The sequence below is a fragment of the Euwallacea fornicatus genome, chromosome 35 (genome assembly GCF_040115645.1).
Source record: "Euwallacea fornicatus isolate EFF26 chromosome 35, ASM4011564v1, whole genome shotgun sequence".
Classification (NCBI taxonomy): domain Eukaryota; kingdom Metazoa; phylum Arthropoda; class Insecta; order Coleoptera; family Curculionidae; genus Euwallacea; species Euwallacea fornicatus.
In genome coordinates this window covers 200,058-223,158 of record NC_089575.1, presented here as the reverse complement: position 1 = coordinate 223,158, position 23,101 = coordinate 200,058, and the positions used below count along the sequence as shown (strand labels likewise).

Here is a 23,101-nt window from a genome sequence, read left to right as displayed (position 1 = left end):
TTGAAAATAAGAATACATCTTTAATTATCAATAAATTAACAACAAAGTAATTCTCCATTACATTATTTCATCTTATTTATTCAGGTCGTTTTGAATCTCTGCTAAAGTCTTCCCCTTGGTCTCCAATACCACGAATTGAACAAACACTCCTGCCAATAGCGAAAAAGTTGCAAACCCTACGAAACATGCCCCTTGTCCTAAAGTGGCCGCCACTTCCGGGTACCATTTTGTTATAACAAAACTTGTGATCCAGCACACTGCGGTAGCTAAAGCACTTGCGGAAGATTTGATACTGTTGGGAAACAACTCACCCATTAGTACCCACGGTACCGGTCCAAAACCTACGTTGTAAGTTATTATGTAGAGTACCATTGATAAGATTGGCAGGAAGTTGAGATTGCTTACGGAATCTTGGTCATGGTCTTTTAGTATTCCGTAGATTCCTAAAATGCTTTCACTCAAAGCCATTCCGATGGCTGAAAAAATTAATAAGACTTTGCGCCCTAGTAAATTGGAGACGACGGGGGTAATAAAACTGGTCCCAAACTGTACCGAACCGATAACCATCGAACAGTATGCGGGTTCCAAGGATGACCCAGCTTGTTCGAAAATAGTCTGAGCGAAGGAAAGCACAGCATTAATACCAGACGTCTGCTGGAAAAACACTAAACCGCTGCCTATAATGAAGGCTTTTGTAGAGCCTTTACTTCTGAAGATATCCAACATGCTACCACGTTCTTCCTTTTCAATTTCAATTCGAATCAATTCTAGCTCCTTTTCTACTTCATCTTCAGACGCATCTCTAATTTTGAGCAATGCTTGCTTGGCCAAATCATGCTTATTTTTTTGTACGTAATAATGGGGTGTTTCAGATCCGAGTAGTAAGAACAAGATAAAGAAAATTGCTGCGAGAGCAGCCAGAAGCAGATTGAAGATCATGACTTTGCTGACGAAGTTGCCGACAACATATGTGAATGTAAGTCCAGTGCAAATATAGATATTCATGGCTGCCCCTAGGACACCTCGATGCTCATTTAAGGACATTTCACTTATGTACATTGGTAAGACGGTAAAAGTTCCACCGACGCCAAGTCCCGTTATTAACCTCGCTATTAAAAATTCTGGCACCTAAAACGTTAAGAAAATGTATATTATTATTAAATAGATAACAACCAATTACTTTGTTGGCAAACGCACAGGCAAGAGAACTGAGACCGAAAGGTATGGCCAGGGACAGTAAGGTATTCTTCCTTCCAATTCGATCTGCCAAGTATCCAAATATAAAAGGACCCAATGCTGCACCAATCGATAGAACTGCGTTTATCCAAGAAGAATCATTGCGTGTAAGAGACTCATCAAAGACTCCCGTATCCGTTGAGTTAAGGTACCCGATTTCTGGTGAAGTCCACGTTAAACTGGTTCCGGCGATGAAGGTAATTAACGTAGCTAGAACATATTTTCTGCAATCAGCACAGTGGGCCACAACGCAAAGTGGATGAAAACTAAGTTTTTTATTATTTCGTTTATTAATTTTAACGAATTATACAAGACATTATGGATTTTTTGGAGTGTTTTGAATATTATGTTACTCTCGGGTTGACAAATAGTGAGTTGAATTTGAAAAGGAGACACCCTGCATTTTTGGTTATTTTGGGATTCTATTGTGTTATACGGGATGTTCGGAAAAGTGCAACATTTAAGGAGGTGAAAGTAGAGCCAAAAATTGTAAAAAAAGTTCCTACAAACATTGGGCTGACGAGCAACGTCACTGAGATATAAGGAAGTATATACAGGGTGTCTCTAAAAGGTCTATACAAAATTCTACCACAGATTTCAGAGGTCAAAACATGACGATTTAACTCAATTTACCTTAGTCCAAAAGTGGACGGTTTTCGAAATATAGGGCGTCAAAGTGAAAACAAAAAAAAGCAAAAAAAATTATTTCTTGGTTGGTAATGCTGCTATCTACACAAAATGTCGTATCGGGCGGTTTTGGGGATAAGAAATCAGAATCCGTTTACATTTTCGATGCACAATGTAGAGGGCGTTGTCAGCGCTCGATGAACCCTCTTTAAAAGGGCATAACTTTTTCATCACCCGGTATAAAATTTATTTATGACTAAACTACATTTTTTAAGGAACGACGAAAAAAAGTCTCTTGTTAAAAATCTCTACGAGGCTTCCTTCTTGAGATATTTGAAGCTTAAAGTTCGCTGCATGTCTTGAACAATAATTTTAATGTACTACATATTTATTCTTACAGTTGGATCGAACAAAATCAAAACTTAAAAATAGATTAAAAATTACTTGAAAACATAGATACCAAACATAAACACGAAAAAATTATACTTTTAGTAGATGTTCGAAATGACCATCATTGACTTGCGTACAAAGATTAATCCGACGCAAGAAATTAAAATGTACTCTAATCATCAATTCTTCCTCGTTCTTTAAAATGTTTACTGCATTTTGATTTTGTTCCCATAGTTCCTCTTCACTATTTATGGCCGTGAAGTATACCATAGATTTTAGAGTCCCTCATAAAAAATAATCCATCGGAGTTAAATCCGGTGAGCGCGGTGGCCATGCTACCGGAGCATCATTTCCTCTACCTATCCATCTTCGTGGGTACTGTTGATTTAAATAGTTGCGCACATTTATAGTAAAATGTGGCGGAGCACCGTCGTGCAGAAACCACATATCTTGTCGAAGTTGTAAAGGAAGATCTTCCAATAATTCTGGCATCATATTTTGAATATGTTCCAAATAACTTTCACCACTTAATCGGGGCGGCAAAATGACAGGACCAATAATAAAATTGTCAATTATTCCTGCCCACACATTAATCTTAAATTCATGTTGATAATGTACCACAAACTGTAAGAATAGATATGTAGTACATTAAAATTATTGTTCAAGACATGCAACGAACTTTAAGCTTCAAATATCTCAAGAAGGAAGCCTCGTAGAGATTTTTAACAAGAGACTTTTTTTCCTTAAAAAATGTAGTTTAGTCATAAATAAATTTTATACCGGGTGATGAAAAAGTGATGCCCTTTTAAAGAGGGTTCATCGAGCGCTGACAACGCCCTCTACATTGTGCATCGAAAATGTAAACGGATTCTGATTTCTTATCCCCAAAAACCGCCCGATATGACATTTTGTGTAGATAGCAGCATTACCAACCAAGAAATTAATTTTTTTTGCTTTTTTTTGTTTTCTCTTTGACGCCCTGTATTTCGAAAACCGTCCACTTTTGGACTAAGGTAAATTGGGTTAAATCGTTATGTTTTGACCTCAAATATCTGTGGTAGAATTTTTTACAGACCTTTTAGAGACACCCTGTATAGAGGAGATATAAAATTAAAAAAATTAAATAAAAAAATATAATATATACAGGGTGTTTGAGAATTATGGTGACAAATCGATAGAGGTAACAGATTATCGAAAAATAAATATAGTTTAATAAAAGATCGTCTTACGACCCGTCGTTTCTGAGATATAAGGTGTTAAAATTCTACGTTTTTTTCTTTTTTTTTAGTTTATTTTAAAATTACTGGAACTGTTGAAATGAAAATTGGTGTGTCTTCGTTTCGAAATCCGATAAATTTGATGGGCAAAATTGAAATTTTGTACATAATAGAGGGCACTAGTTATACGAGTATCATTACACATTTTCATCGAAAACTTTTTGAAATTTAGATTTATCGGTAAAAGAGTTCAAGAATATTAAAGAACTGTCAATTCTGCATAAAAAAGTTACTCTCAGTAAAATACTCTAAAGTGAACGGTTGTCCAGAAAAATGACAATTATTGTCATATCGACTTTAAATGCTTTTTTTTTAAATCTGAGGTGTTTCTATCATTGCTTTTAATACTATCTAATTACAATGAAATAAACACTAATATTACAATAAATGTTCAAAATGATGACCGCGTTGGTCAATACATAAATTGCACCGTTGTTACAAGTTTTGTTGTACCCTTTGGAACATTCCTGGGGTATTCCGAATCACATCAAAAGCATTGAAAATTCTTTCACTTAATTCTTCAACATTTATTACTGGTTTCGTGTACACTAAACCCTTCACATGACCCCAAAGAAAATAATCAAGGGGGGTCAAATCAGGGAAACGAGGAGGCACGAAACAAAGATACAACAATTTTTATTTCAATAATCCCAGTAGTTTTAAAATAAACTAAAAAAAAGAAAAAAAAGTAGAATTTTAATACTCTGTATCTCAGAAATAACGGGTCTTAAGACCATTTTTTATTAAGTAAGCTATATTTATTTTTCGATAATCTGTTACCTCTATCGATAATTCTGAATCACCCTGTGTAATAAAGATATAAAGGAGTCCTATCTTTTGCCTATTTCTTAAAATAATTTGGTTTTTGACTAAGAGAATGAATTGAAAATTGTAGCTAATAATTATACCATACTGGTCTTTAACTATCATAAGTTTCATCAAAATCGACTATAATAACAATAGTTTTCTAGTTGGTCTTAACAAAATTTTTTCGAATATTTTTTAATAGTTTGAATTATCAAGCAAATAATATTATATCTAACAAATCTTTATTTCCAATGGAAAGGGGCCATCGACCTACGCAGAATTCGAAAAAATGTGTTTTCCAATTTTTATTCAAAAAAGTGTAATTCATTAGCAAATAATATTATGTTTTAATGAATTACACTTTTTTGAATAAAAATTGGAAAACATATTTTTTTGAATTCTGCGTAGATGAGTCAGAAATAATTATTTTTAAAATAATGTATGACTTAGAACAGTGAGTTTTTTTTAACATTTTTTTACGTCGTATGCATTTTTTATGCTGACAGTTTCACGAAAATGATTTTCACTTTCTGCAATGGAAATAGACTTTCCGCTGAAAGAGAGCTATGAACAAACTCATAAAGTTACAAATGAACATAAAAAAGCAAAAGAGTAAAGAAAGTAAATTTGTATATTAAATTTTAGGTTAGGTACAAAAATGTAAGTGACAATCAATATAATGAAACTGTCATTATGACAGATGTCTACCGTGTGAAAATATTATAAACAATGTACTGTTGTAAACCATACAATATTTAAAAAATTATTATTTCTCACTAAACTATACAGAATTAAAAAAAAGTAGATAATTTTTTTTTCAAAAAACTTTAGTTCAATAAAAAAATAATATTATTCACTTAATTATCCAAAGGAACAAACGCATTAAAAAAAAAACAACACATTTAATAGTAATTACAAAACTACGTTTATTTATAACCGATTTTGATGAAATTTATGGTAGTTAAAGAGTCTTATGGTATGGTTATTACCTACAATTTTCATTTCATTATCTTAATTTGAAAGAAAGTTAGTTTCAAAAATATCTAGATCATAGTACCCCCTTTGGAGGGTGATATTTCCGTAACGAGGTTTCGTCGGATTAATCTTTATAAGGACTTTTTCACAATATTTTGCTCTACTTTCACGTTTTTAAGTTTTGTATTATCTTTTGTAATTTATCTGCAATGGGATCATTCTAGAATATTTTTACTGGTATTAATATTTTTTTATTTATTTTTAAAATTATGGAATTTTATTATCAGAAGGTGTACCAGATGTCCGTTTTTCGAGTTCGAAAATGGGTATTTTCGTTATTTGGAGGCATACTAGGTGGTTAAATTAGAGCTGTTTAATATTCAATTCGAAGATAATTCTGGAGGTATCCAAGATAGACCGAACGTTTCGGATGTCGTTTCCTTTAAATATTCTAAAAACTACTTATGGTAGAAACATGAAACTCGGATATAATTTATATACTTTTTATGGGGAATCTAACTATATTCTCGCAAAATTAAAATGCCAACACGGCAGATGCAAATGTTACGGAAAAAATATTTTTCTTCATGGGTCGTATGTTGGAATTGCGTCTTTTACACCATAAATGGGACTTAAAACGATCTTTATTTTTTTAGAGTTATTTTATGAGTAATTTTCAAACTCTTACGCAAGTTTAACTTGAAACAGACGGTGAATTAAGTTAACTTTCAAATTCACTACTGCAAAATCAAAATTTTTATGGTTAATATATTTGTATTTTTTTTTTTCATATCAGATTTAAGACAATGTTGTAATGCTTATAGTGCCTGCCTTAACAATTTGCCGATTCCATTCTTCTACAATAAGTAGTTCATATAATATCTCCTAAAAGAGATATTTGAAAAGTTCGGTTTTTCGCGGATATTTCTAAATTCGTTAGGAATTTTTTCAATTTTGCACAAAGCGGATTCTAAACGCGCATCAAATTGCGCAACACTTTCCTAATTTGACCTCTTTCGTATCTTGTTCAATAAATCAGATATATTGGAGATACTGTGATAAATTTCCCTAACACGCAATATGCCAATTTGATTACGAAAGCTGTGCGGTGCTTTACGGGAGCATAAAAATGCTATAGCAGTAAGTCACTGCATTTTTCTGAAACTCCTTATATGAATAAAACTTCAAAGAAATCAACAGACGCCATTCAATATTTGTAGTTAAAATTTGTTTAACATTTCAAATTAAAAAAAAAAATACGAGGGGGAGTAGGGGAGGAGGTGGAGACAATGGATTTTAGGTTCTCGCTCTATGAAAATGCTCCATTGAAATGACAATGACAAACATTTAATTATCTTCCAAACATGTAATAATTGAAACCATTCAGTGAGAAGATCATTTTTGGACAATTCGTTTATTTTAAGATATACATTTGTATACAGTTACTCACACAATTGAGTATACACCTCTGATTTTATCAAATAAATGTCTATTTTTTCAATTTAAACAGCTTTTGGAATAACATATCTCTCTCTATACAGGGTGTTTCATAACTAAGTATAAAAAATTTAAAGGCGTAATCCTCGACTGATTTTGAGTCAAAAATGTCTAATAAACGTATGTCCGCAAATGCCTTGTTTCCAAGATACAGGGTGTTGACTGAAAGACGTTGAAAAAGGTTTTAAAGGTTTCTAAAGGTTTGATGGTATTTACTAACTTATTTATTGTTAGTTTTTTTTGCTACTTCCACTACTATAAACAAGATAGTCAGTGTTATATTGGTGTTTTACTCTCTAAAGTGAAAGAATTTAGTTCTGTGTCCCAAAAATCAAATTATACCTCAGTTTTGAAAATTTTTCAAATGCTTAATTACACTAATCAAGAAATGGAAAATATGGTTTTTGTTTACGGCCTTGCTGATGGTAAGTGTTTGGCAGCGAGGCGCATTTACATGGAAAGGTTTCCAAACCACCAAGCTCCCAACCACCAAACCTATAAAAACCTGTTTCAACGTCTTTGTGATACAGGATCTCTTATGAAAACTCCAGGAGGAGGAAAGCCAATAACACGTCGAACACCAGAAGTGGAGGAAGAAATCCTAAGACGTATTGAAGAAAAACCCGGAACCCCCGGAATTGTCTTTTCTAAAATTCAAACACTCAAATTGAGTCATTTTGGAAATAAAATCTCTTTTTCTTGTCACATTTCAACACCCTGTATCTTGGAAACAAAGCATTTGCCGCCATATGTTTATTAGACATTTTAGACTCAAAATCAGTCGAGGATTACGCTTTTAAATTTTTTACACGTAGTTAGGAAACACCCTGCATATAGTAATGGACAAAATTAGAGCGACTTTTTTCATTTCCCAATAAATAAACAAATACACTTGTTTGCTAAATTCAGTGCCTATCATGCGTCTCTATGAAACATACCAAGAAAGTTTTTTAGTATTAGTCCCCATATTTGTTTATTGCAAGAGTACCAAATAATTTTTTGTGAAATTCCTTAAATATTTTCTGGACAAAATTAGGACGACTTCCTTCATTCATCAACAGATACGTTATTAAAGATTGTCAATGCCTTGAGAGCATTTAATTTAAGTTTTTAAAATGCCCCGCGGACATTATTATTCGATTGATTTGAAAGAAAAAATCATTCAAGCATACAAAAGTGGCCGTTCACAGAAAACGATCAGTGACCAATTTAACGTTTCTAAAAAAGTAGTTTCCAAAATCGCTAAAACTTACAATATTCGCGGAAAGGTATTTAATTTAAAACGAAGAGGTCGACCTAGGAAAACCGATGAAAAACTGGAATGGCGCATTAAAAGTCTAATCCAAAAAGAACCAAAGAAGTCCTCAACTCGTATTCTGGCAGAGCTAGAAGACGGAGAAGTGTCTTCGAGAACGATAAGACGTAGATTGGTCGAAGCTGGACTTCCAGGAAGAAGACCAGCGAAAAAACCATTTTTATCAAAAAAAAAAAGGGACGCAAGAATGTTGTTTGTGACGCGTCACCTTAACTGGACATTTAATGATTGGAAACGGGTGCTTTTTAGTGACGAATCGAAATTTAACTTATTTGGAAGTGACGGGGCAAATTACGTACACAGCCCCAAAGGCAAAAGACTGGACCCAAAATATGTTTCGACCACTGTTAAACATGGAGGCGGTAGCGTCATGGTTTGGGGTTGCTCTTCGTTCTATGGAATTGGTCCAATCACGCAAATCGAGGGAATCATGGACCGGTTCGTCTACCAGGTCTGAAGATATGAAACCAGAATCTCTTAATAGAAAGTATAACTTAGCTCCGCAATAATTATAAAAAGTATTTTATTCGAAATATTTCTCATCGTTCCATATACATTTTTCCCATCTCTCTGGCAATTTGTGGATGCCACGGCAAAAGAACTGTCGTTCTTTTGAGGCGAACCATTCATCGAGCCATTTTTGAACCGTTTCTTAAGAGATGAGGTGCTGTTCTGCAAGAGCGTGTCCCATCGATGCAAATAAATGATAATCGAATGGTGCTAAGTCGGGTGAATAAGCCGCATGCGATAGTACTTCCCAATGAAACGTCCCTATCGTTTCCTTCACCAGTTTTGCAGTGTGTGATTATCATGAAGCAATATCACCTTGTGTTGCCGTTCTTGATATTCTGGTCGTCTTTCACGCAAAGCTCCATGGAAATCCATCATTTGTTGTCGGTAACGTTCAGTATTAACTGTTTCTCCAGGTTTTAGCAGCTCATGATAAATTACTCCTTTTTGATCCCACCAAACACAGAGCGTTGTTTTCCGTCCATATCGATTTGGTCTTGCTGACGATGCTGATGGTTCGCCTGGAGTTACCCATGATTTTTTACGTTTGGGATTTTCAAAATAGATCCATTTTTCGTCACCAGTCACAATTCGATGAAGAAATGACTTTCTGTTATACCTGGTAAGCAACAATTGGCAAGTGGTTTTTCGATTTTCTTGCTGTCTTTCATCGAGTTCATGTGGAACCCATTTTCCCATCTTCTGAATTTTTCCCATAGCTTTCAAGTGAATGAAAATGGCTTCTCGCGTCACATTTGATTGGTTCGCTAATTGTTGTTGCGTTCGAGCATCGTCCTCATCTAACAAAGCTCGCAACTCGCCGTCTTCAAACTTTTTCGGTGGTTTTCCACCCTCTTCGTTATCGACGTCAAAATTGCCACTTTTGAATTTTTTAAACCGCTCACAGCACTGTGATTTTCGAAGGGCACGTTCACCGTAAGCTTCAACAAGCATGCGATGTGAATCTGCAGCCGTTTTTTTCAAATGGTAACAGAAAATCAATGCTGTCTGCAGCAAATCGTAATTCGTAGGCACAAAATTCGACATACTCAAAGCTACTGCAAACTGTACTGCAGTATTGAACCTGTATTGTTATGATTTGAAAATCATTCTCAGATGTAAATAAGAGATATAGTACCCTAATAACACGATAATATTACGTATATTGACCACTAGGGATATTTGGAGGCAAATTCCGGTTTCATATCTACAGACCTGGTATTTAAACATCCTTGAAAACACAATGAAACCCTATGCTGAATGGGAAATGCCCCTGAAATTTATTTTCTAACATGACAACGACCCCAAACACTCTTCCAAACTGGTGAAGCAGTGGCTGATGAACGAAAAAATTGTAGTTCTGAAATGGCCACCGCAATCTCCCGACTTAAATCCCATAGAGAATTTATGGGAGATTGTGGCAAGGCAAATTGGAACCAAAAATTTTTCGAACAGGGCGTTATTATACTAAGAGATCGTCCAAACATGGCAACACGTCAAACAAGAGACAATTGATAATTTAATTCGATCAATGCCTGAAAGATGTGGGGCAGTTATCGCCAATAAGGGTTATTGGACGAAATACTAATAAAATAGGATCAATATCTTAGATTTAAATATTTATTCTGGTTTTGTAATGCGTATAATGTGATATGTAGATAACTAGACGATAATTCTAGAATAAGTACTTATCTACCTACTTATATCATAAACGGTTTGAAGTGATAGTAGAAGTACCTTTAAAAATTGAGTGATTTTCTGCTATTCTTTTTATCACATTTTTTTGTCACAATTTTCGTAATTTTTCAATATTCGAAAGAGAAATAATCGTTTCTTGGAATGTAGAAATAATATACATTTCATGGCCGATTTTACTACTAAAGGTGTCTCGTTTATAGTATTGAGGAGGACGGACTAGGCTATAAATAATTAATTCGAACCCGGTTCCGCGGTATTACACGATTTACATGTCCATAATTCGTCAAATCGTTCATTGCTTCAGAAACTATCTATCGTATAGATTAAATAAAATTACAGACTTTAAATGTTTTATATCTTCCCTGGTCCGAACACTGGACATCAAAAATATTTTTTAAATGGCAAAATCGTTTTTACTTCATATTTAGATTCTGCATGCAATTTTAATGGTATGTAATCCATATAGTTCGTTTTATATCGATATTAAAATGTTTTTAAAATATTAACAAAACATAATAAATATATTATTAACAATATTAATATATTTTCCAATTTTGTAGAATACAGCGGGTGTAATAAAAACCCATCTGAGTTAGACAATAGGCAGCGGATTGTACCTCCTTATTTTAGTTTTACAAAACACAAATTTGAAATTTTCAAAAAAACTCTTTTATTTGATAATGTAATGGATCTTTGAAAACTGTTCTAAAAAAAGCCAGATCGCTACTCTCTGTGTCAAATAGCTTTCTACCTTATTAACCACAAATGAAATATCTGTGTAGAATATAGTCTACATGATGTATGCGGGGAATTACCGAATTTCACATCATAGATGACGTGAAATAAAAAAAAAACGGTGTTGTCATTTAAAATTTGATACCAAATTTTTGGTCACTCTGTATACGTCCAATTTGCCTAAGTCCTGTAAGAAAAAAACAAATAAAAACGAACATAGTTTACTTAATTTGATAATTGAAAAGTACCAAAAAGGCTGCCCTGACGAAGAAAATCCCATATCTTACGAAATCAACCACTTCACCTTTGGTTCATTTCTATTCTTTACTGATTACACTATTCTAAGTGTAATTAAATTCTATACAGAGTTGGTCATTGGTACTTTAAAGTGTGAGATTTTAATAAATATGAGATTAAGAAGGAAATGTTTCACATCAAAGTTTTTGATCATTAAAGATCAGGACAGAGTCCGTGTTAAAAGTGTGATAGTAGCAAAAGTTATGTTTTTTTTTACTGGAATTCCTCAACGTAGTCGTTTCTAATTTTCTGATAATTGCCCCTTTTTGGCTTCTAAACGTTTAAAAAGTTGCACCGATGACGTCACCATAGGCAAATGTTACGCGATGCCCGGTGACGTCACCATAGGGAAATGTTACGCGAAGCCCGGTGACGTCACCATAGGGAAACGTAATGCGATGCCCGGTGACGTTGAGTATTAAAACTACGAGAAATAATTTTATTTTTATGCAAATGAGGTATTCACAACAAATTCGCAAATTGTCCTCCTTTCGATCAGAACACAGTTGCAGTCTTGCTACAAAAGCCCTATTTACTTTTTTTTAACATCTCATACCGGGCACCGCGTAACGTTTGCTTATGGTGACGTCACTGGTGCGACATTTTGAAATATTTGGAGGAAAAAAAGGAGCAATTATCGAGAACTTAAAAACGGGTTAGGGATGGGGCAGCATTATCAAAATTTCTAATTTTTTTGATTCTGAACATTATGCCGTCGAGAAAATTGGGGCATTCGATTTGAAATAACCAAGTTAATGGGGTTGAAGTCATGTAATTTCGGAGGCTTACTTCGGCGGTTATGAAAATGTTCTATTTTTTCATTAAAACTCGTCAAAACGTAGCTTATAGGGTTCTTTTCCAGCCCAATCAACACCGATTTCTGCGAGAGCTTGCAGCTATCTGTAAATTTTCGATTCTTCCCGAATAACTCGAAAATGGTCATTTTCTCACATAATACCCTTTACATAAATTGACCTAAAAATTTGACGATAAATCCGAAAATGGTACAAAAATTGGATGTTTCCATAAAAAAAAATATAATTTGATACTGCCGTATATTTGTGGTAGACCCTGTATATTTTAAAACAATTTTAAAATACATACCTTTTAATGACTGAAAACTTTAGTATAAAATATTTCCTTTTAAAACTCATATTTACTGAGATATCGCACTTTCACGCACTAATAAAACACTTTGTATAATACAGGAAACTCCAATTTCGATTTGAAATGCAGAAATTCGGAAGTGCTCAAGGTTGAATCACTCGCGGCGTGCCCGTAGCTTGTAAAATCAAATGGTGTCAAGTCTGATCGTCATTTTCACTACTTATTAAATTGTGGAAATTCTAGAATTTCGATATGTGATTCAGTAAACGATTTAAAAATGCCGAGAGAGAACCATTTGCTGAGCGAACATGGTTTATGGCACTAATTCCTGGATCTTTTTTTTTCTGCTCATGTTGGCTCCAACTTAATCGATTATAAAAAAATTCGTGAATTTCGATTTGCAATTCAGTGATTCGAAATCTTTTTAAATCTCTTCACCACTCAAATCGTCCTCATTTTGTGCATCTCGAGTAGTTCCACGACCTTCGGGAAGATTATGGATGAAAGGTCCGCGTAATCTTGTTCGAGGTTCTTTTCTTGCACAACTCGTTTCGTACTTGTGACGTCAAGACTCACCGGCACGATCCCACGATAATTCACCCACGTCCCTAATTATCCTTAATGGTCCTTAATTTTTCCTTAATGTTTGCAAGCGTCTTATTAATTTGAAAGCGGTTAATTGGTTCGTTGTGCATTTCCATTGAAGCTTCGAGTTTCTTTTTGCCAGAAATGACCAGTTAAGTCTAATACATTGGTCTGCCCATCCGGGCTTTCCCCCATTGCCCGGTTAGTAATCAATTCTTCACTATAAGAGTCCCACTGTGATCATGACGCCTTCAGGATCGCTCCCGCAAGCACGGATCCAGCAGTTCTGGTTTCTGTTTGTTCGCCTTGGAGCCTCTATGTGGTCCAACCATCACTTAACTCTCTGGCGAGATGCGGCAAAATTGTTTCTCTTAATCATTTTCAATCAAATTAAAGCGAAATACATTTCACTTCAGTGAAAAATCATTGATTTTTTTGTTTTGTTTTTTAGAGTAACTACGGAATAATATCATGCGATGGATTCAGGACAGATAGGAGGCACTTATAGGTACTATATACATATTATGTATTATACTATAGTATTTTTAAGTCTGTAGCCATACGTATGTTGGTACGTGGTGCGTGCGGTAATGTAAAAAAATGGTTATTTATGTGTAGAGACTGCATAAAGTGCGAAAAGACAAATACTAAAAATATTAGCTTTGTTGGTTACTTAGTTGATTATTCGAAATTTCATACCTGTCATAATACTATACACTGAATATTCGAACATCTTGATTGATCTTATCTCTGGTGTCACAATTAAAATCTGAACCCTTCTTCCGCCCGAGTACCTCTGAGACAATAACTGACGTGAATATTTAGATCATAAACCACTCTATGCAATCTTATCATACACTGCGAAATCAGCATTGCCCTCAAATCAATCAGGCTGCTTAGCTCGACGAGAAAATCATCGAGAAAAAATTCAGATTTGAAGAGCATGGTTGTCCGTTAGGCCAACCATTGCACTGAATCATTATCTTTGTTGGTGTTACCTTCATTAACAATCAGTTATAGCTTGAATATAACCAGTTCGGAGAGTAATAAAATGCCCATTTAAGTAGATTTAAGGTGTAAAAAACGAAATTGAAGGCAAAATGTATTTTTTTCTAATTTAGAATGGTAAAAATGATTTTGCCGTACCAGTGCCAGTGGTTTGATTGTGAGATATATTCTCGTACTGTTCTGGATGTGTTTCGTTATTGCGTTGGCTGCAACTGGCACACGGTATCCAAAAATGTCATATAATTTTCTGCACAGCTGTCGACTCACTCTTTGACCATCTTAAAGATGTTTCAAATTTGTAATACATTTTTGGTGGTTTTTAATTGTTTAATTCGGTTGAAATTTTAACGCCGTTAACGTACTCATCCATTGCCACAACTCTTCGTTTTTGCGAACTTTGATCCGTCCGGTAAAATGGAATTTGTATTTGATATCAATTTACAAACACTATTTTTCCTTTGAAAAAGATAATGACCAAAAATGTATCCTTAAGTATCATAAGCTAACAAGATCTCTGAATCCAACGTTAGCATAAAGCAGGGGGAATTTTAGCACGAACGGGTCTCATAGGATCAGCTGCCGGAGTAGCCCGGCTGCTCACATCTGATAGGAAAACCCCGGTCGTACTGCCAATATACAGGGTGTTTCGTAAACAAACCGACAACTCTCAGAGGATGTACAGTCGAAAAAAACAAATATTTAGATCGAATAAAATTAGGTCCGAAATTGCTTTGTTTCTAAGATACAAAATGTTTAAAATCTTTCTTTTAAATATTTTTTGAATATTTCGAAAATGATTTTCGATAAGGATATGAAATTAGGGACACGCTGTGGCGGTATAAATGTGCATGTTCTCGAGGAAGCAGAAAATTTCCACCTACACCAGTGGCGTCCGTGTAGGTATCTAACGATTCTGCATATGTAAATGGCTTAAAATTTAACGGCACCATGCTTTGGAAAAAGAGCATTATTTTGCAATGAGGCACTTTTCAAACACATTTGTCTTCATGTCCTTTACATTTACTAAACTATTAAAAGAAATTTAAATTAATTTCTTCCAAAGAATTTAAAAAAATCGTACTTGGAAACCTATACTAGTTTTTTAATAGTCGCAGGAATGGAAAACAGTTTTTTATCTTGAAAACTGCTACTTGACAATAAAACACTAAGAGACCTTTTTTATTAAGAATTAATGGAATATTAAAAAATATAGTTGTATTGAAAAATCAGTGGTGTACTATTTTTTCATCAAATCATCCCATGGAACAGCCACATGGATGCCACTAGTATAGGTGGAAATATTTTCCCTACTACAGAACATGCACATTTGTCCCTGCATAGCGTGTCCCTAATTTTATCTCCTTGCCCCAAACTGTTTTTGAAACTCTCAAAATATAAAAAAAAGAAATTAAACACTCTGTATCTTGAAAAGGAAGGAATTTTGGATCTAACTTTATTCAATCTATTTATTTCTTTTATGAGCTCCTACAACTTCTGAAAGTTTGTTGGTATGTTTATGAATCACCCTATATACAGTGTATCCGGAAAGGTCATGTCACTAACTGATGGGGTTATAAAGAAGGCTAAAATGATGCTAGTACTTTATGTTAAAAAAAATCTTAGTGGCATTCATTACCAAGTCATTCGCTCTCAAAGTTAAAAAAAAAAGTATATTTTATGTAACGTTTAAACAATTATCATGATAATAATCAAAGTTGGGCGGTTTCAATAATTCATAGTCGTGTTTATTTTCATATGTAAACAGACATTTCATATGTCTTCCTTAAACAGCGGAAGTCCAAAATTCTCATTTAAACTTATTCTTGAACTAACCTGAACTAACCTAAACTGATAAATTTTTCTTTAATAAGTCAACAAAACCAGTATTTTTTTTAATAGCTTGATTTTTTCATAATTAATACGAACAAGGTATATCTTGCTTTAATCGGTACCTTGTACAAAGGGTTATTCTTCACTTATATTTTTGAGCAATTTAGCAAAGGGAGAAATAACGAGTAACAACTTGCCGTGATAATTAGTTATTATACTAGCTACCCGTGAGTAGGTTCCGTGAGTACAGTATTTGCATGCGTGTAAAGCGAGGAGTTAAGTGTTGAGGGATGTACACAAGAAGAGGGAGAATTTTTTTTTTGTGGGGTGGACGCGTTCCCGGGGATTTAAAATCTTGCCGGAAGATGATACTGGTGCCCATACAACCAGCTTGTGTGGGGTTTCACCCACCAAAAAACCCAGTAATTTCAGAGAATAGCGAGTAAACTCAAAAATTCTCAATCGCCCTTTTTGGGTCACTTTTGGTTTTGGTCGTTTAATTATCAGAGTCAAACGGTACCTCTGCCCTTTGCTGTATGGAGGATTTTTTAAATTTATTTATTTTTATTAAATTTATTTGTTAAGGGTGTTCCTTCGACAAATGAAACACGACAAAGACAATTTGTTTTATGTAAAAATGGACTGTATTAACTATGCACTTATCTCGAAAGAATGTAAGAATCTTGGTCTAAGTAACGAAGAATAGGGAGAATGCTTATTGGGCGGGTTACACGATATGATGCGGATCACATCCCGTCACCAACGTAGCTTTCACCCGACGAGACCACAGGAAGAGCAGAAAAAAAGAGAGCGAAAATTGCTCCGATTATCCCTTAAGTACTAACCCCGAAGAATTCCAACCAGGGGCGCACCACCACCAAGAACCATTATAAGCTATGGCTACAACGAATCCCATAACTCGTGGCCATCTGGGGAATATCTATACTAATCGCTTTTCTGGGAATATTGCGGGTCCAACAAATTGACCATCAAAGCAATAGTCCCTAGAGAAAGATTCTTCGACTAGTAGCACATTCCCCAACCAAAGCGTATCCTTAGCTTTGGCCTGATGGGCCATGTGGTCTGGCACCCAGATGGTATTCTCCGAATAAGTATCGCAGTACATAGGCGTAACTTAAGGGAGTAAATGACAGTATACAATAAACCTAACATTAACAACAATAAAAAATAAATAGAAAACAAAAAACCAATAACTTAGAGTCCCTAACATGCCCCCGGCCTTGAAGCGCTTGCAGCGTCTTCAATGACAGTGTTCGTCGGCAGGGGACATATCTTGCTAAAAGAGCGCTTCACCAAACCACTAGAAGTTCTCAAAGTAGCCACACGATTCACTCCATCCTGACCAGGGTGTACTGCAACTACTCGTCCCATGCGCCATTTGGAGGGAGGAAGGTTGTCATCCTTGATAAGCACAAGTACCCCTTCCTGGACGTCCTGCTGACGTGCCTTCCACTTGACCCTCTGCTGCAGTTCGCTGACATATTCCTTGCTCCAACGCGTCCAAAAGTGCTGCTTGATTTGTTGGATCCTTTGGAATACCGACAACCGATTTGCAGGAATATGCTGCAGGTCTGGGTCGGGCAACTCCGTGAGACTTCTTCCGATCAGGAAGTGAGCGGGTGACAAGGGAGTTAAATCATTGGGATCTTGTGACAAGGGAGATAAAGGACGGGAATTAAGTATTGACTCAATTTGTGCTAGTAGCGTAATGAGATGTTCGAAGGTCAAGTTGGCATTTCCCGCTACTCGTTTTAGGTGGTGCTTCACTGACTTGACACCCGCCTCCCAAAGACCTCCAAAATGAGGCGATTGGGGGGGTATAAAGTGCCATTGCACCCCCTCCTGGGCATATGAATTGGCCAGTTTACTCGATTCTTTAATCAAGAAATGGCCGAGTTCTGCCAATTCTCGATTGGCGCCGACGAAATTCGTGCCGTTATCCGAGTAAACGTGGCTAGGTCGACCACGCCGAGCAACGAACCGACGAAAAGCAAGCAGGAACGACTCGCTGCTAAGATCGGACACCAATTCCAAGTGTAAAGCCTTCGTCGCAAAGCATATAAATACGCTTACATAGCACTTAGACAACCTTGCGCCGCGACCCCTTTTGTCCCGTATATTGAGTGGACCCATGTAGTCCACTCCCACAAATGCAAATACGCTCCCACCAGTTAAGCGACTTGGCGGGAGGTCACCCATAAGAGGCGCCAAATACTGAGGGTTGAATCGCGAGCAGGTAACGCAATTCCTTACAACGGCCCTAATCAAATTGCGCGCCGCGACAACCCAGTATTTTTCTCTTAGGGATGCGAGCAATAGCTGGGGGCCGGCATGCATCAATCTCCTATGCTCATGTTCGCACAACATCCTCGTCAATCGATGTTTTGGAGACAAAAGCATAGGGTGTTTCTTATTGAATTGATAAGCCGAGTTTCGCAACCTTCCCCCTACCCTCATTATGCCCTCACCATCTAGAAAGGGACTCAAACTTAACAACTTATCCTTAGGGTGCAAGGCGACACCCCTGCTGAGGCAATCGAGCTCGACTGGAAAGCTACTTCTTTGCGCAGTCTTGACCAACATTTTGATTGCCTCATTTAATTCCGAACTAGATAAAGGGGTGCTGACGATGACCCCTTTCGATAACCTTAATCGACAATTGCCAACGAATCGAAGGACGTATGCTACGATGCGACTCAATCGATTGAAGTCAGAGTAGCGCTCGAAGAAATAGTCCCCTATGGCGACAAAAACAACAACTCTTTTTAGAACGCGGACCTCGGGCACCTCCTTAGGTCCTTCAGACACGCTAGGCCAATGACTTTCCCTGGACTGAAGAAAGGAAGGGCCATACCACCAAAGACTAGACTCCATGAGTTCACTGGGAAAGACCCCCCTCGATACCAAGTCGGCCGGGTTTTCCCTAGTGGGGACGTGACGCCACTCACAATCCATTGTAAGCGTTTGGATTTGTGATATCCGCGCGCTTACGAAGACCTTTAGGTTGCTGGGAGACATTTTTAGCCAACTCAAGACGATGGTTGAGTCTGACCAGCACACCTGCCTAACAAATTGCAATCTAGAGGCCGCCCTTACCTTGCTTATAAGTTTGGCCATGACCAATGCACCGCATAGCTCCAAACGAGGGATAGTCAGGGATTTCAAAGGACTCACCCTGCTTTTGGCGCATAATAACCTCACGGTTATATCGCCGTTTCGATCGATCGATCTGACGTAGACGGCTCCACCATAAGCGTCCTCACTAGCGTCAGAAAAACCGTGCAACTCATGGCACAAAGCATCCACGCATGCAATGTGGCGATCAATGTGAGTTCCATTGAGATTCGGTAACTCACTTCGGAATTTTGTCCAGGCTGTATGCAAATGGGCAGGGACTGACTCATCCCACGACAACCCTTCTTGCCAAAGCCTTTGAATTAAGATTTTTGCGATGATTACAGCCGGACATAGAAGACCCAAGGGGTCGAAGACTTGCGATATACCTGACAAGATGGTGCGCTTTGTCACTTTCACGTTCGTGTCAAAGGCCTGAATTTTGTACGACAAAACGTCTGACGAACAATGCCAAGTTAAGCCCAAAATCTTAGCCCTCTCGTCCCCGTGAAAATCTAGCACCTGAAAATCCTCGTTTCCTTGACTCACCGCACGCAATATAGCGGGTTCGTTGGAAAGCCATTTCCGCAATTTGAAGCCACCCCCTGCCAATGCAGCGGAAACTCTATGACACATTCTAATTCCTTCCTCAACCGAATTTATTGAGTGAAGGAAGTCGTCAACATAGAATGACGATTTTATCACCGAGGCTACATCAAGTTCACTCTCCTGTGCTACTTGATGTAGACACCTTACGGCTAAAAAGCTGGCACTAGCTTGCCCGTATGTGACGGTGTTCAATTCAAAAACCTCGATAGGATCTGAGGGCGATTCCCTCCAAAATATCCGCTGCAAAGAACGTTGTTTAGGCTCCACAAATACTTGCCTATACATCTTGGCGATATCCGCCGAAACCACAAATCGGAACTCGCGAAAACGAATCAAAATATCAAATAAGTCCGATTGGATCACGGGACCGACCATTTGCAAATCGTTCAGGGATTTCCCTGTTGAAGATGGCATACTACAATCAAATACGACCCTCAATTTAGTGGTGCAACTTTCTGTTTTAATAACAGGGTGATGAGGCATATAGTAGGAGACACGATCATCCTCATCAAGCACCCTAGTCATGTGCCCAAGACTCGAATATTCCCGCATGAAACTGCAATATTCTTCCCTCAAAGCTGAATCCCGGCTGAGCTTACGTTCTAGCGAAAGGAACCTATGGAGAGCTTTCGTCTTTGAATTCCCCAAGTCAGCGACGGGATGCTTAAAAGGGATGGCAACCATGAAACGGCCGTCGACTGAACGCCTATGCGTTCTTTGAAAATGCTCCTCACATTCGAGCTCCTCAGCCGACCAGGCCTTGGTCTCAGAGAAATTATCTTCGACCTCCCAAAATTTTTTCAAATCAAAGGCAATGTTTGAGCCACTTGGCCGCGAATTTGTACTCAAATTGCAAATGGAGTTGATGCTACCGGGATTCGCCATTGATCCGGAGACAATCCATCCGAATCTGGTTTTCTGCAAGATGGGATTGTGCGGTCCAAGACTAATTTGACCGACACACAACAACCCATAAAACAATTCGCTGCCAATCAGAAGATCTATAGGGCCAGGTTTGCTAAATTCCGGATCTGCCAACGTGATGTTGGATGGAATATTTAGCCGACTAATATTCACAGGAGCACCAGGAATGAAGCCGGTGATCCTGGGCAAAACTAAACACTTTAAGGAAGACTTATAGCCACTGTGTCGCGCACACACCTCGATGTGGCAACAGTGTTTCACCTCTGACGCCTTAGATCCCAATCCCCCGACTATTACTTCGAAATCGCCCAATTTTGTCTTCAGCCTCTTGCATAATGAAGAGGTAATGAAGTTTGACTGACTTCCCGAATCTAAAAGTGCGCGCACCTTTAAGCGCTTACCCTCGGCACTGACAACGTCAACTAGAACTGTGGATAGGAAGACATGATTATCCGAACTAAGTGAAGACAACGAAACCTGATGCTCCAAACTCTCCACTGGTTTGGAGGCATCGTCTTGCACCCTGACGGGTTCAAAGTGCAACAAGGTGTGGTGCTTAGCCGGGCACTTGCTGCAATTTCTCAAGCGACAATCCTTTACAGAGTGACCAGGCTTCAAGCAATTGAAACACACCTTGAGTTGCTTGACCTTGCCGAATCGTTCGTTGGGGGACATAGCCAAAAAACTTGGGCACTTAACTAATGAGTGTTTGGCTTTACACACTCCACAAGAAATATCGCTCCCAACGAAGGTTTTGGCGCTCGTCTTATTAGGTTTGAGTCCTACATTTCGTTCTGGTTTACTATTATTGCCCCTCTGACGATCGATAGCTTCGAGCATGTCCGCCCTGGCGCTCAAAAACTCTCTCAAAGAGTCCCATGAGGGGACCTCTTTGTGGGTGCTCTTCGCCTCCTCCCATTGCCTTTCCGTCACGGGGTCCAGCTTTGTGCTTATGAGGTAGGCTACCAGAACACCCCAATTTTCGGGTTTTTGACCCAGAGCGGTCAGCGCAATTAAGCTCTTACTCACGCTGTCAATTAAACTCCTCAATTTAGGAGCCGATTCTCTATGCATCGATTCCACTTCAACTAGAGTTTTCAAATGGATGTGCACGAGCACCCGCTTATTATCATATCGCTCACTCAAGGTTGTCCAGGCGATATCATAGTTGCCCTCTGATAATTCAAGAGTTCCCAAAACCCGAGACGCTGCGTCACGCAGCGACGCCCGCAAGTAATGAAACTTTTGAATGCGACTCAGCCTATCGTTGTTATGTATTAGACTAAGGTATAGATCTCTGAACCCAAGCCAATCTTTGAAATCGCCAGAGAAAGTTGGCAATGAGATAACCGGCAATTTGATGTTATCTAAAGGGCTAGGAGATTCCGCCCCCTGCGAGGTGCCGCCTGCAGTGGACGCATCAACCCTACTGAATTTTTGCAGTAAACCCTTTCCTTTGGCCTTAAGTTCAAAGTATCTATTCTCAAAGTCGTCCCGCTCAGCTAATTCGTCGTCGTAATCGTCAGCATGCAGCTCCAACTCACTTTGGATAGTTCCAAACCTCTCGAAAGTACCTTCCAATTTGTCGAGTCTCTCAATTATCTGCCCTATTTTTTCGGCACCTAGACCGCTACTTACATCTAACCTTTCGAGAAATTTGCTGAACATAGTGAGTTGGGCTTTGCACGTTCTCCTAGCCACGTTTAACCCTTTTAGCTCCCCAGCAGATGCCATGATCACAAAATCTCAATACACGCGTCTAAAAGGTACGATCTGCTCTAATGCAGGAGCTCACAACAACGGCACGCAATTTGTAGCCACGCCAAGCTTTGTAATATGCGGCTACAAGTCACCGTGTGCGCAAAGGTAAAGGTTAAGCAGTACGGCACACAATTTGTAACCACGCCAAGTCTATATAGAATATGCGGTTACAAAAACGCCAACTTTACGATACGAATGATCTAATCACTAGCAAATAGCACAAACGAAAGCAATACGGTTCAAAGGCAATAGGACAAGGACTTACCCACTTCCCAAACAAAGCTCCCTGGCTTCCACGATGATCCGGAATCACCAAGATTTCTTCTTACTTAGCCCCAGACGAACAGCAATTTTGTTTGTTGTTCTGGCACGTGAAGCAACTTCTATCACGCCTACAGAGCAACTTCTCGGTTTTGCACGCGAACAACTTCTATCGCGACACAACACCGACCGAATGGTTTTCCACAAGCCTATATCCGGCTCGAAGGACCAAAATGTTAAGGGTGTTCCTTCGACAAATGAAACACGACAAAGACAATTTGTTTTATGTAAAAATGGACTGTATTAACTATGCACTTATCTCGAAAGAATGTAAGAATCTTGGTCTAAGTAACGAAGAATAGGGAGAATGCTTATTGGGCGGGTTACACGATATGATGCGGATCACATCCCGTCACCGACGTAGCTTTCACCCGACGAGACCACAGGAAGAGCAGAAAAAAAGAGAGCGAAAATTGCTCCGATTATCCCTTAAGTACTAACCCCGAAGAATTCCAAC

The 23,101-nt window shown here is 37.9% G+C and overlaps 2 protein-coding genes across 2 annotated transcripts; both read right to left on the bottom strand.

Annotated features, from left to right (window-relative positions):
- Positions 1 to 13,968, bottom strand: LOC136348884 (facilitated trehalose transporter Tret1-like). The gene is made up of 3 exons (XM_066300062.1): positions 13,756 to 13,968; positions 1,181 to 1,446; positions 1 to 1,128 (listed from the first exon to the last, which is right to left on the bottom strand). Exons 1-3 carry the CDS (start codon positions 13,787 to 13,789, stop codon positions 73 to 75), a joined length of 1,356 nt encoding a protein of 451 aa, XP_066156159.1. The 5' UTR covers positions 13,790 to 13,968; the 3' UTR covers positions 1 to 72.
- Positions 13,969 to 17,118: 3,150 nt separating this feature from the next.
- Positions 17,119 to 22,296, bottom strand: LOC136348791 (uncharacterized). Its single transcript, XM_066299931.1, has one exon. The coding sequence runs from the start codon at positions 22,294 to 22,296 to the stop codon at positions 17,119 to 17,121; it is 5,178 nt and encodes a 1,725-aa protein (XP_066156028.1).
- Between the last annotated feature and the right edge of the window lie 805 nt (positions 22,297 to 23,101).

Coding starts and splice junctions, on each gene's coding strand:
- LOC136348791 (XM_066299931.1), bottom strand. CDS start 22,296: ATGGCATCTGCTGGGGAGCTAAAAGGGTTAAACGTGGCTAGGAGAACG.
- LOC136348884 (XM_066300062.1), bottom strand. CDS start 13,789: ATGTTCGAATATTCAGTGTATAGTATTATGACAG. Junction 1,447..13,755: donor AGTGTATAGTATTATGACAG/GTATGAAATTTC, acceptor AATATGTTCTAG/CTACGTTAATTACCTTCATC. Junction 1,129..1,180: donor CCTGTGCGTTTGCCAACAAA/GTAATTGGTTGT, acceptor TTAACGTTTTAG/GTGCCAGAATTTTTAATAGC.